We start from the raw sequence: 14,351 nt of genomic DNA, 5'->3' as shown, positions 1-14,351 counted from the left end.
CACACACATATATATATATTATATTGCATTACTGAAACCCGGGGCAGCGATTATTTTAGAGCCTCTAAATTGTCACGCAGACACTAGAACTGGATCATTAACAGACTATATTCAACTGTAAGAAGATGCAATCAGCGTTGAGGTTCTGGCGATGTACAGCTTTGCTCATTTCTGGGTATTACAGTAGTTACAATTTCACCAATTTTTGCTCGCACCTTTACGAGTGTGAGAAAAAGAAAATCCCAATTATCTATAGCCTAATCCAGCGGCATGTCATGGTGCGGGGACGGAACCTGGTGGCTAACGGAATGCGCCTCTTGTACGTAGACAAAAAGCCAATAGAAAAGTTTGATTTTCGCTGAAGAATGCAGAATGAGTGCTGAAAGTAATACTGGAAGCATGAGGAATGCTGTATAACGCAGATTTGTAAACTGTGGGCAACAAGTCAACTTATAAACATATATTTGGAGGATTCTCGCTGTGACAACAGGAGGAATAATTACTATCCAAGATAAATGCATTACTTCACCTGTTATTAAGGAAAAAACATGAACTGTTGGAAGCACTGGAGGTCTGATGTCAACAAACTCCAATTGTAACAAATAAACTTATAACTGTCTTCGAGTCTCACCCAACAATGCATGTTTTCTGAATTTCCTCACAGAATCTATATACTAATTTGTCCTTCTGGGAGAAGACTCAGAAAACATGCACAATCAGTGAGACTTGTGGGCAGGTTTCATTTAGCATCTTAGTTACCATAGTAGGGCAGAGGTAACAGACCCTTCCTGACCCCCCCAATCTTTGGCGGTTTCAAACCCGTGGATTTAATGGGGCATTAATATTAAATACAAAATGCAGTGGTTTTGAATAGCACTGCTTAGTAAATTTACATCTAGGCCTCTAACATTGGTCAGAGCAAACAATACAAAATGTAAGAGTCACAATAACTGGTTGAAAAGGGAAAGTGAACTGTAAAAGCCCACACCTCCTAACCTGCCACCTTCCTTGTAGCAGACCGTAGTGTCCCTAATAGTGACCTCCCTTTCATTACTAGAAGCTGGCAAAAGACTGCGATGTACGAAGAGGTCTCTTACAGCTCAGCAAAAGCAACTGTATTGAAGAGACCTTCTATAAACTGCAAAAAAAAATAATATACAATTATATAAGACCTGAAATACGATAATAAGCATTTAGGGAGAAATAACCTGCCAGTCAGGCAAATCCCACATCTCCTTTGGCTAATGCTGGGGAAATAACCAGTTATATAAATATGCAGTTATTCATCCATCACATTCTTCTATACTTCTATATTCTTCTATACTGTGTAAGTGTTTCTGTTCAGTCGTTTGTATCAGGCAGACCATCAAATCATGAAAGTAACTGCTCTTTACCAGAACCCATCCATACTCAAATTACAATTATAACACTGTGTTGGGATATATACATGTACACACAAACATTCCATCTTTCATCCCAAAAATTTTAAATAGGTTTCAGCAGATTTTCTTTTGTCCCCCGGTTATTTGTGGAACATATTACATTCAGCATTTCATACAAAATAAATGCAACAACTCAATTACTGACAAACTGTACACAAAGATTTGTTTATAACTCCCATCTCCTGAGGACGGGCAGTGATAGTTGCGTGGACTTCAACACCAGTGAAAAAAGAACTTAACAGAAAGGAAGCAAAACAAATATGGTTGATCTGTTTGTTCTCTGAAGTAGTCACGGACGATGCTTCCAGTGTCCCAGCTCTTATAAAATGTTTAGAGCCACAAACAGGGCATTGATGCTATCCACTAAAAGTTCCATTAAATTTGGTCCAATATGGACTTGAAAAGATGTTTTCGGGTGATCTTATCGATTTCTCCCACCTCCACTGCTACTTCCACTACCCCGAGAACCCCCTCTCCACTGATTAGAGTTCATATTGCTGTTTGTTCCAGATCCCCCACGGCCCCAGTTGCCTCGTGTACTCCTAGAGGGACCATCCTCCTGTTCTTGGGAGCTGGAACGGCTCAGTCTGTGTGACCTGGATGAAGGTGCTGAAATTTCACGTCCTGTGTCATGGCAGAGAGGAGAAGAGAGGAGTTATAGGAGATTACAATAAATATACAATTGAAATGCAAAGTTCACCCTTTTGTTTTTTATTTAAGAAATCTGTGACACTAAAGTATAGTTTGTAACTTAGGAAGCTAACACTTTCTGCTCTTTACCATATTTGATCATACCCCCAAATGATGTCATACAAATCCCTTTCCATGGAAAGAGGAGATAAGAGACCGATTTATATGCAAGTATTAGAACTACTGCGGTTCTACAAAATAAACATACTGTACATTTAATACTGTACAAAAAAGTACATGTTTAACATTATAAATATACACTTAAACAATATTATGCCAGAAATAAAACATATCAGAGAGCCAATACGCATGCAAACCTGTAGTGTATGCCTTCGGTAATGAGACCAATATGTCCACATCTAGATTCCAAATGACTGGAAATTTCCATCAGTTTGTATCAAAACAGTTCCCATAGGAATTGGTGTAGTTGTTACCAGCTTCCTAAATGAGTAACTGCCTGCAGTGTGCACAGTGTAAACTACTATAGTAAGATTGTATACTAAAGTATATTCTAGTTACTGTAACGCTGATGTCCTGGGCAATTGGATGCCCTAATTATGAACTCTCAGCTACAACTGTATGTGATGGGTTTATATTGAAAAGAGCATATAGGTGGTGTCTGAAATCCATGGCAATACTGTAGCAGAATATAAATAGGAATTAACGGAAACTTACTTTTATGTGAATTTCTACATAGAATAATTCCCCACCACCATTCCTAAATGACTTAATTCAACTGTCCCAATTTAGGTGGGACAGAATCAATTTTACTTTTATCTAAATACCAGGATAGTGAGCAGTCATGTCCCACTATAGCAGTGGCAGCTGTGCACAGCCTTGAAGGGGTGTCTTTAGATGACCCAGTGCTTTAGATGCGATGGACATACCCCAGAGTCAGTGGCATGTGCACCAACATGACCATGCCCTGTGATGCATGACCACACCCGTGCTCGTGGCCATGCTCGGATGATACCCAAATTCCAAAAGTTGGAGATGTATGCTCCAAGCTATTCTGAAATACAAGTAAGAACGGCAACAATTTACATTCACCTTTCCCAGGTTCATCAGGTGGGCCCCCTGACGGATCCATCTCTCTGTGGTCAGGGGTACCAGGCCCATCATGCCAGGGTCTCTTGCGTGGTGGTAAAGAAGCCATGTCCATACCTTGCAAAGAGGAGGAACGTTCTCTGCTGGCTGGTGAGTGACTGTCTGGAGTTGGAATGTCCCTACCAGGGCTGCCCTGGAAGTGATCAGGACCTGATGTAATATAAACAACATATACTCAAACTGATAACAGACAAAAATAAACACAAAGCAATGTGCAATAAGCTTGGATTCAACACTTCTTTCATTAGTAAAACACATGATGGCACTGTTAAGAAACATATGATGTGGCAAGGAACACTGATAAGTTGCTGACTAAACATGAAAGCCAGCCAGCCAGCCTGGATGATTAATATGGTCCGAGGAGAACAGTTCATTCCCGATTGTATTAGAAAGCTTACATGTAACCCAGCTGCATACCTTCACCATAATTAGAAGAGGCTCTGAAAATCACCAGTATACCTGCAAAGTACCATGTACATCAGGAACCAGTGCAGTGGTAATATTAAGTGCAATACTATAAGGGACAATATATAACAATCTGACGGTGGGAATCCATTTATACTCACTCTCTCTTCTATTGGATAATGTGCCGAGGGTACATTTCTTTAAATCTCTAAACTATTAAGCTGATGTTTTGGCTTTATCAGACTTCACAATTCAACACAAAGGTTACGGGTTACGCAGTCCTATGTCTCACAGCCTTTTCTTGGTCTATCTCAGCACAATAGAAATGAAAGGACTTTGTGCATGTACCTATTTTAAACGGATTGTACGTATGTGGAAGGACAGACCACTCGTCTCCACAACATGGCTTCTCCTCATAACATATCAGACATATATGAAAACCTGTCCTGGAGCTCAAAAATACCACAAGACCTAAGGGCGCTTGTGGCAATGAAATTAGTTGAACTGCAACTCCCCAGGCGGCACTGTCGACCTTCTATGAAACAATGAATATAACACTGAAGAATGAACATGCATATAAAGTACTAGACAAAGAAGGAAAGCACGGTTCAACTAGTAGGAAAAAAATTACATGTAGCCAATTTAATAAAATAATTCACTTAAGACAGTTTAATACCACACAGTTTAATCACCAGACTGAGGAAGCTGATGGTGGTACTTTAGGCAGAGAAACGCGTCACCCCTATTATCTTGGGAGAGGCTGCATATACCTGAAAGAAATCGCTGAGAACCCTCATGTCCAGAAAACTAAGCACTCATCATTGCAACGTCTCCTCCAATTGGGTTGCAAAATGAAAAATGTCAGCAGCAGGACGTAAAAAAGAACTTTGGGCTTGCAAGCCACTCCTGACTGCATTATCTTAATATAGGAGAAGCTTAACAGCGGACTGCCACATATGGCATGTGAGACTGCTTGTACTAACACTCTATAACAAGGCCTAAAGAAGTCTATTACTAATTATCTCCATTGAATTTGTGAGATGCTTTGGCTTATTAAAATAAATAAAAAAATTATATATATATATATAATAAGATACACACACACACACACACACACAATAATTCAGGCGCAGAACCACATATAAATTATAATTAACTTCTCTCTTCAGACAAAGCATCTCCTAAAAAGGGGAGAATTCTATTCAAATTCCCCTCAATAAAATAGATACAAAAAAATCTAAATCAGTTTAATAAATAAATATAGAAAGGTTTTAGAAGAAAATAAAGAAGTATAATAAACTGATATGCTTTGGCTTATTAACAGCTACAAACTGTTCTGGACTGTATATGTTCAGCATAAAAAAGGATTTTAACATCTAACTGACATATGAGAATGCTTGAACTAACATTGGATAATCAACCTAAAAGAAGTTATTTGTTAATCATCTCCATCCAATTAGTGAGAAGCTTGCCTCATTTATAGCTCTGGAGTGCCGGTTATATGCTTTATTAACAATTTTGATTGTGTGTGTTTACTAATAATTAATGATGCAGGCTGATGACTATATTGCCAATTCAGCTTTTTAGAAATTAATACAGTCTAAGTATTAGCTGCATGTGTTTTCTGTCACTTTTTTTTATATATGTGGTATTAAACGGTCTTAAGTGAAATATTTTAATAAATTGACTACATGTAATTTTATTCCTACTAGTTGAACTGCACTTTCCTAATACTTCATAAGTATTATATTTACTGTCCTAGAGCTGTTTGTGATTCATATGATTTGACATAATATATGTAGTTAATCTGAATTGCCAGTGCATTTTCTTTTTAGAAATATTAGAAAAAGGAGATCCCAGTAGCCATAGCTAACACCCAGTTTGTTTCCCCATGTTGATCAACTTGATTAATAACCAAGGACAATATTTTGTAGGGAGGTAAATAATGAGGTTTGTCTTCTTCTGCACTTGGACTGTTTGTACCTTTTTATATTAATTTGATTGCGTTTCAGTGTAAATTTTTCCCTGTACAGTGCTACATACACTTGGTGTCATCATATAAATGAAAGATAATAATAAAAAGGTGCATACAAGAAAATATCTCAACTTCAGGGCATGGGACCAGTTACATTGCTTTGGGAAGGTCACACGGGGCTATCCATAAAATTTTAAATGTGGTGTCTTGCTAATACCTAACTTCACATGTTATAATTGGAGATGTGCTCGGATAGGTTCGAATTTACACGCCGAGTTCGGATGACGTTTTGCCTCTTTCTGAGACCCGTTTTTTGAAGGGAAAAATCCGAACTCGGCGTGCAAATTCGAACCTATCCGAGCCTGCACATCCCTAGCTATAATGTACTTGTAACATGAAAGAGAAGATCTCCAAATTATTATTGTACTAAAAGGAAAACAAAAAGTATTTAAATACTAGTAAAGGGACCAGACATATGCGGGGTCAGTTCAATCTGCATGCTGCTACGCCCCATCCCCGACTCTATCCCGCCATACCCCCCTCTGTCTGCTGCTCCACTCCATCCAGCCCCTTGCTCTGTTCCATCCCGACCCTTCTCTGACCGCTACTACACAACATCCCGCTGTCCCACTCTCTGTCCGAGGTTCTGTCCCACTTAGTCACGCCAAGCCTGCTCTCCTGCCCGTTGCAGCCCCGACCTCTCACGGCTGCATACTTACTTGTTTCCGGTGGCACATGAATGCAGGAGATGGGACAGACTTTAGGAGATTATTATATAGATGAAAGGTTTGCTAAAGCGTATAAAAGGAAAGCCAGTTTATCAACCCAACAGTGATAAAGCAAAAGTAATAATCAGATCAATACAGCTTGAGTGATTATTTTAAATTCACAGTAAAAATCAGAACATCCCCAAAACAATAAAATGGACAGAGATAAAGAGAAAAATTTACCTGGATCCCGGGACGGATGGTTAGGTCCGCGATCTGAACTAGAGAACTGATCCGGAGTGGGAAGAAGGCCTTTCCTTGCTTCTGCTTGACAATACACATAGCATCAAAAGCTACTCTTAAGGAATTACTAATATCCTAGTATCATGCTGCTATATGAAAATTCCTTAGAAAAATTGTAGCTAATATTTATTTAGTTTAAAGGTAAGGAGCTCATGCATCACAAGATGCTAAAGAAGTGCCTGTAATCATAGACAAATGTGTTTCACTATATCTCACCTCTCTGGGAACCACGACCACGTCCCCTGCCAGCATCTCGCCCTCTACCGGATTCATCCTTTAAATCAAAGCTCTCATCAGGACCAAATTCATCTGAATTGGGGAATCCTTCCCTTCCTCTGGCACCACGACCTTCGTGCCTTGGGGGACCAGTCCTACGGAAACTAAATTGAAGCATGAAAGCAAGCAGTGTAGCGACACAAAATAATTTAAAAAAAAAAATTAATATGGTGACTAAAAATCAGTGTCAGAGGTTCCCAGGGCCCAATAAAACCATTAGGAAGGGGCAACTGTGGTGTTTAAAGTGTTATACATCAAACATTTCATACCATAGTCAGAAATCTGTATTTAAAATATTAATACATATATTTAATGATTTTGTGAAATCAGCAAAGAATATCCCCCATGCTTGGCTTTAAGACCTTGAAGAACTTTCTTGTGACTTTAATCAGTTGTATAGCCAAGCTACAATTGGTATTGAGTGTAAAGAACAAATCAAATCCGAAGCAGAAGAAAAAGGTGCCTTAACCCAAAGCAACCAGGTCCGCCATTTTTTAAAGAGCTCTATAAACATTGCAGACTTTGACTAGTTGTTATGGCTTACAGCACATTTTTCTCAGCACATTTAAAAAAGTGGTTCACATTACGTTGTGTTACTTCAGAGCAGCAAAATATATGAAAACACATAAGACTGACAGTTTTATAGCTCAGTCTAACATATATTCACTGCCTAAGAAAAACAAAAGAGTATACCAGTCAATTTGTGTAACCAAAAACGTTTTGTTGCTTAGAACCACAAAACAAAATAAAAAAAAAAAGAAACCGTGCAAAGAGTTGGTATAGAATTTAGTTAGAAAAACAATAAAAAAATATGTTGTTAACAAATTTGTTCAATAAAGGAATTTACCCCAATATTTTGAAAAAATATACATCCAACTTGAATATCACATTTAAAAACATACATACATGCAATATAAATAAAAACATTGTATAAAAATGATAAATGTCCTTTTGGAGCTATTGATTCATACAAAATCCAGAAAACCTTCAAACATGTAAAGCTGCAAAATTTAACTAAAAAATTAAAAAAATTGTACTTACCGTAAAATCCATTCCTTTTAATCCATCTGGGGGACACTACTAGAGACTGTGGGTTGCCCAAAAGCAAGATAATAAAGGGTGGTGGTGGTGGGGAATACAGCCTGGCAAATCCATTGTTAAAACTGTACGCCAATTGGTGGAGTTAAGGCTCAGGAACCATGAATGTAATCTAAAGCCTAAAAGGAAGTGAGTACAGAGGACCAGGTGACGGCCTTGCACCACAATCAGACTGAAACCTCATTTCTTCCCACTCAAGAACCTGCACTACAGGAGAGTCCTAATAGAACTAACACCAGCCCAGTGAAAGAAGAGAAGCTTGCTGGAAAAAACAGCAGCAAGACATGAGTGCATGAAACACCTGGAAGCTGGCAGACTCCAAGAGAATGATCAGAAGAATAATTGCCAGAAGAGAACCTGCAAAAAAGATTAAAGAAACAAAAGCAAGCCCCCTGCAAAACTGTCAACACAGTGTCAAGGCCCAAGTGTCAAATAGGGCCCACGCCATACCTGATAGACTGTACAGAAGGAAACCAGGCCAGTCTGTCCAAGAAGTTGTCAAACAAGGGATCCAAGGAAACCCGCAACAGGAAAGGAAGCAGAGTAAGCAGCATTCCAAAGGAAGAAAAGTGTTAGTAGCCTGAAAAACAGAGTGGACCGCTAGGGGTCCAACAAAGCTACTACTCGGTAGAAGCTGGGCCTCAATCAATGAACCTGATCAAAGCAAATCAAAGAATAAAAGTATCTCCACCATAGAAATTTTTCCCACGAGAAGGAGACCTCAGGGTGGCTCAATCATAAGACCCCAAACTGCAATAACGCATCTCAGGTGCGAAAATAGTGTGCAGCGGACCACCCTCCAAACCATGCACGGAAATCTGAACCTCTAGGAAAAAAGACCACTCAGTCTTTCATCAAGAACAAGACAAGCTCCTGACAGAGACAAGTGCGAGCGCAGCTGAGAAGTTTATCACAGAATAAAAAGCTGTCATCATAAAGGCAAAACTGGCACCGAAGAACAACACCGACTGATGTCAGTATCCAACCAGAAAACCTGACACTGAAACCAGTGCGGGCTTCAAAAGGGATGCCACCAAGTTATACTTACTCAAATGACTAGAATAGAGCCCTCAACACACACAGTGCACTCTGTCTGGCTGCTTCCAAAGGGGTTCTGCAGGAGCCGCTCTAGGGTATACAGCCAAACAGCTTTCCAACTTCCAAAATTTAGTTTGGTCATCATAGCATAGTACCTAAACTGCTGTCTTTTTTTGCATGTTATCAGCAGCAGAGGAATTAAATGGCTATATAAAGCAAATATTGGTGGCAGGTGAATCATTTTCTGCACATTTCCTGAGGTTTCAGTCATAAGAAGAAGTTTAAAATATGAATGCGATCATCTGCTATATCACATACATTATCATTCAGCACAAAATATTAATACTGGACTCCAAGGCGGCTTATAAATAAAAACAATGTAAGCAGGTAGGACGTCTCCATATGCAGTGTTTCTCTTTCATTTGTTTGACTCTGCCCTAATATAGATGTATATTTTAATCAGACAACCCTTAGGGGGGAGAGTATATTAAGGAGGCTATAACAGAGGCTTTTTTCACCAAAACTGATTCCTACGTTCTCCCTAGGAGTGTAATGTTAAAGCCTGTGATTAATATTTTGACTTCTGTGGAAGACTTATCGTACAGCGCTTAATCATATGGTCCGCTCTAAGCAGCAAGGCCGCTTAAATCTTCCTGACCTAGTTCGATACATAAGGCAGCCTTACTCTCCCAAATGAGTGATTGGTTTCTTCTTCCCCACTCGAAGCCATGGGTAGACCTGGAATATGCCCTCACTTCTGGCTTTCGCTTGCCAGACCTTCTCTGGTCTCCCAGTCGGCTCCGTTAGAACCATTCCTGTTTCCGCCGGTCGTCTTGGATACACAGAGCCCGGGACGCTTAGCTCCCCGCTACATTTTGATTTTGCCCTCCCTACTAGAAATGTGTTTCTAAAGCTCTTAATTTGATGTTACCAAACCTCCACATCTCCTACTGGCTTTGTGAGGGTATTAAGACTCTGGCGGATATGTTCTCCCCGTCCTCCATTAGGATCCTCGGCATCGCTTTATTGCCTCCAGTTTAGACATTGGTTATTTTTCCACAGCTACGTGCACTGAGACTAATGATCCCATTTGAATTTGGCCAAATCTTAACAACATATTGTGCAGTGTGTATGCACGCTCCCGCGGTTGCATGTGATATCATCCATGTTTGATGTGCTGCACAAACCTGACGATATCGCTTGTGGTTCCATGAATGTTACTGAAGGACAGAACAAGGGGCCGGTCTGTCATTCATTACATAGTTCTAATGTCTACCCAGGATCCAATATTTTGGCCTATTGGGCTGACATATCGGCTGGGTGCACATCGCTCAGTGTGTACCCAGCTTTAGCATCCTCCCAGCTATGTGCCTGATCCGCCTTGCATTCATATTTTTTACATTGTATACTGTTTGTCAGATGACTCATTTCGGTTGAGTCAGCCAGTGTCACATATTGGGGCTGATTCTGCCTGAGACGCAATGCCAATGATCACATCAATTAGAGTTTTTTTGTAACTGGATATGCCTCCATATGCAAACCCATACTTGCCAACTCTCCCTCATTGTCAGGGAGACTCCCTGAAATAGTAGCAATCTCCCTGACTCCCTGAAGAGTCTAGCAATCTCCCTCATTTCATCCTTACCCCCATTATGAAGCTGTTCTATTAAAAAACAGAGATATATACATTCCAATGGGATCATTAGTGTCATTTCCTTGCATTGGTTATTTTAAGGCACAATGATCCCTATGAATTTCTGAAAAGTATCAGTGTGTTTTCATCAACAAACAGATCTTACTGACTGCTTTTGGGCTGGTTTACATTAGGATGTAAGTCAGGTTTAGGACACGCCCCTCAGATTTATCAGTACACGCCCACTGTAACACGTGCTCATAGGTGCTGCTTTCACAATCTCCCTGAAATGCTTTTTCAAAAGTAGGCAAGTATATGCAATCCCCTGTTGCAGAATGCTGTACTTGGTACTTTAATTTTCACTTTCCCCTGAGTGGAGCAAGACACAACCTTTAGGCAGAGCATGACATGCCCCCTCAAAGGTGCGCTGCGTTTCATACGGCACATTTAACTGCTAACTATGATCGCCCTTAAGCTAGTTTTCAAAAGTAGGCAAGTATGCTTGGAGTGGTGCATAAATACGAGCACGACCGCACACCGAGAGTGGTATATCTATTATGTATTACACATACTATGTATACCAGAGAACGTCTGGTCACTCAGATAACGTCTATTTGCTCAGATAAGAAAAACAGTACATCCTTGGCTTAAGAGACCCATGCGATGTGTATGATAAAGTCCCAAGTGTAAATCGCATACTGAATCATACTGACATTCTGGCTTTTCCCTCCAGTAAAGGGCAGCCAGATTTGCACAGCAGTGAAATAGTGGGGGGTGTGGTGTCATAGATGGGCGGTGCGGATGGCGTGCCGACATTATTGCGTCATTGTAGCCATGATACCCCGCTATATATTATCAGCATTGTAAAGTGGGGGCATTGCTACGATGACGCAATTCAGCGCTGATCGCATCATTGGGGCCCCATTTGTGATCGGTGTGGGTGGGCAGGGGTCGGCACCGGGAGACTTGCCCACTCTTCCGGGAAGCCGGAGCGTCACTTGATTTTTGGGAGCCTCCCGGACGTTCCGTGAGAGTAGCAAGTATGTACTGGATGACTATAGCCAGCAGTATGATGTTATATAATAGTATCAACTCTGGCCTGAACTGAACCGAGTAATGGTGCATACACACGGTCAGATTTTGTGATAACTATTTAAAAAATCGTTCAATCATTCATATCTAAAAGAAAATCTGACATGTGGGCCTGCAACGATGAGCGTTCCTGCATGTCAGATAACGATATCTGACATAGGCCCTCATTCAGAGCCACTCGCTAGCGGCAGTACGCTCGTTCCGAGCGATGTTCGCACATCTGCGCATGCGTACGGTTTTTAGTACGCATGCGCGAACCAGTCAGTGCGGCCGAAAATCATTTGTACGCAATATAGCGAGTGCCTGCTATTTTGAGTGACAGAATGAGGCGTATGTGGGTGGTAACAGGGGAAGGTGCTTGAAAACGGGGAGTGGAGATCCGAACGCAGGCGTGCCAAAAGGTCAAAACGGGCGTTTTATGGGTGTGCATAATTAATACAGCAGCGTCAATGACCACGTCACTTGGTTTTTTTTAACTCAGAACTGCTCGCAAAATAGCGGTTGAAAAAACCAACCACAAGAATAGCGAGCAGTTCATATCCTGTTCGATGTACTCGATTAATCTAATAAATAGCGGACATGACGTATGGTGCGAGCGGCCAGGGGGCGTTTTTATCACATAAACGAGCGTATGTTTCGCTCGCTCGTTCAGACTTAGAGGTGTGAACAGACTGCAATGTGCGAACGGATCATTTGCATAGCCACCCCTTGTTTTTGAACGAACGAACGCAAATAGCGAACGGCTCTGAATGAGGGCAATAGTCTGTGTTTGCAGTCAGATTTTGACGATTTCATTCCTTTTAATACTGTCTGAAATCGTTCAAATCGTTGGTAAAATCGTTCATCTGACAGATCTGACTGTGTGTATGCACCATAAGACAGGACCGGTGATCATACAGGTTACCACAAATTGAAACTGACAGCTCATCTGCTTGTTTCATCTGCAATCACAGCATCTACTCAGGATTGACTGTAATCTGAGCTATCTGGTGATTCTAAACCATACAGTACTTGCCTACTTTTGAAAAAGCTTTTCAGGGAGATTATGAAAGCAACACCTATAAAGTGGACGTGTACTGCTACATCTGAGAGGTGTGTCATAAAACTGATTTACATCTAAATGTAAACGAGCCCTAAAACACTTCATAAGATCTATTTGTTGATGAAAACACTGACACTTTTTAGATAATGCACATAGCCATAGGGATCATTGTGCCTTATAGCCAATACAGGGAAATTATACTAATGATCCCATTTGAATGTAGATATCTGATATATATATATATATATATAATATACTGATATATATATATATATATATATATCAGCTTCATAATGGGGGTAAGGTGATATCAGGGAGATTACTAGACTGCAAGTATGTTCTAAACTAACTGGCAGCAAGCCAAAAGGAAAAATAGTTACTTATTGCAAAGCTGTGCTGTGGGGGGGGAGCAGAATAATTGAAGGTAAAAAACACTCCACATTAAATGCAAACCTGACATAGCTGAGCAGTCAGAATACATGCATTACATTTCTGTATAAAAGGGACTAATAAGGCAAAACAGCAGTAATTAGATCATGATCGACAGGGAAATATTGAGTCACAAGCCTACAAAAACACTTTGCACAGAATTCTTTGAATGGCTTCCTGCAATTTCTTCTCAAGGGAGAGGCCGCAGCAGCCCAGCATTACCTGGAGTAGGCTGTGGCCAGGAATCCCAGGGCGAGGTGCAGCCGAAGCAGTCTTGTAAGGTCCGGAACACTGAACACTTGACTAGTGACCACGTGACGCTTCTGGAATTGTAAAATAGAGCGGCACTTGCAGCAAAGATTCCTAGGTAGCCTTTTTCTAACTAAAATCTAATGTCCAGCTCCCTGTACACACTGAGCCCTGTAGTTCTAGTTGTACCTGCTCCTTGCCATCTTCTCTAAACCCTGTCTCTAAAAGTTTCCCCCAGATTGGGTGGTAGAGGAAATGAGTTTTAAATAAAAAAAAATAATCAAATATTGTTCATCCGGTTGATAATGAAAACAATGGGCAATAATTACTAAGTCCAGTGGAACATACAGAAGAGCACTCAGATATTAGTGGGCACTCTAATTCAGAGGCACAAAATCTTTATTTGGTCCTGATTTGTCCCCCAGCTCCTGCTAAGTTACTGCTTGCAAGTTCCTCTGCAAGACCCTAAAAACATGGTTCACAAGTGGATAATTGGAGGTTTTCTACTAAGCAACATTTAGGAAGGATTTTGTATGTTCTTCATATACTATCAATAGCTCCAATACCTTTATTATGGTGCAAACACAATTGTTATTCTTTATAAAGCATGCCTGTGTATGCTTTTAGATACAATATTATTACATTTGGATTTATATACATTTTTCAGGAATGGACGTCAATTTCTTTATTAAATACAGAACCTGCTATCTGATCATCTAACTAAATATGGGGGAGATTTATAAAATCTTGGAGAGATATAGTGGAGAGAGATAAAGTACCAATCAGCTCCTAACTAATATTATAGGCTGTGCTAGAAAAATGACAGTTAAAAGCTGATTGGTTTCTACGAACAACTTCTCCACTT

The 14,351-nt window shown here is 40.3% G+C and overlaps 1 protein-coding gene across 4 annotated transcripts in view; it reads right to left on the bottom strand.

Annotated features, from left to right (window-relative positions):
• Positions 1 to 1,588: 1,588 nt before the first annotated feature.
• The window catches only part of WDR33 (WD repeat domain 33), a 131,422-nt gene continuing 118,659 nt past the window's right edge, over positions 1,589 to 14,351 (bottom strand). For 2 of the 4 annotated variants that reach the window (XM_088479202.1, XM_088479203.1), the window contains exons 19-22: positions 6,846 to 7,009; positions 6,570 to 6,653; positions 3,183 to 3,389; positions 1,589 to 2,066 (exon numbers count right to left, since the gene is read on the bottom strand). In XM_088479202.1, coding sequence (XP_088335328.1) covers positions 1,864 to 2,066; positions 3,183 to 3,389; positions 6,570 to 6,653; positions 6,846 to 7,009 — 658 coding nt within the window. In that variant the 3' untranslated portion in view covers positions 1,589 to 1,863. The remainder of the gene's footprint in view (positions 2,067 to 3,182; positions 3,390 to 6,569; positions 6,654 to 6,845; positions 7,010 to 14,351) is intronic. The other 2 variants (XM_088479205.1, XM_088479204.1) reach the window with 2 other exon arrangements.

This window comes from Taudactylus pleione, unplaced genomic scaffold, assembly GCF_031769625.1.
Source record: "Taudactylus pleione unplaced genomic scaffold, aTauple2 ptg000229l, whole genome shotgun sequence".
Taxonomy (NCBI): domain Eukaryota; kingdom Metazoa; phylum Chordata; class Amphibia; order Anura; family Myobatrachidae; genus Taudactylus; species Taudactylus pleione.
This window is presented reverse-complemented; position numbering and strand designations above follow the sequence as displayed.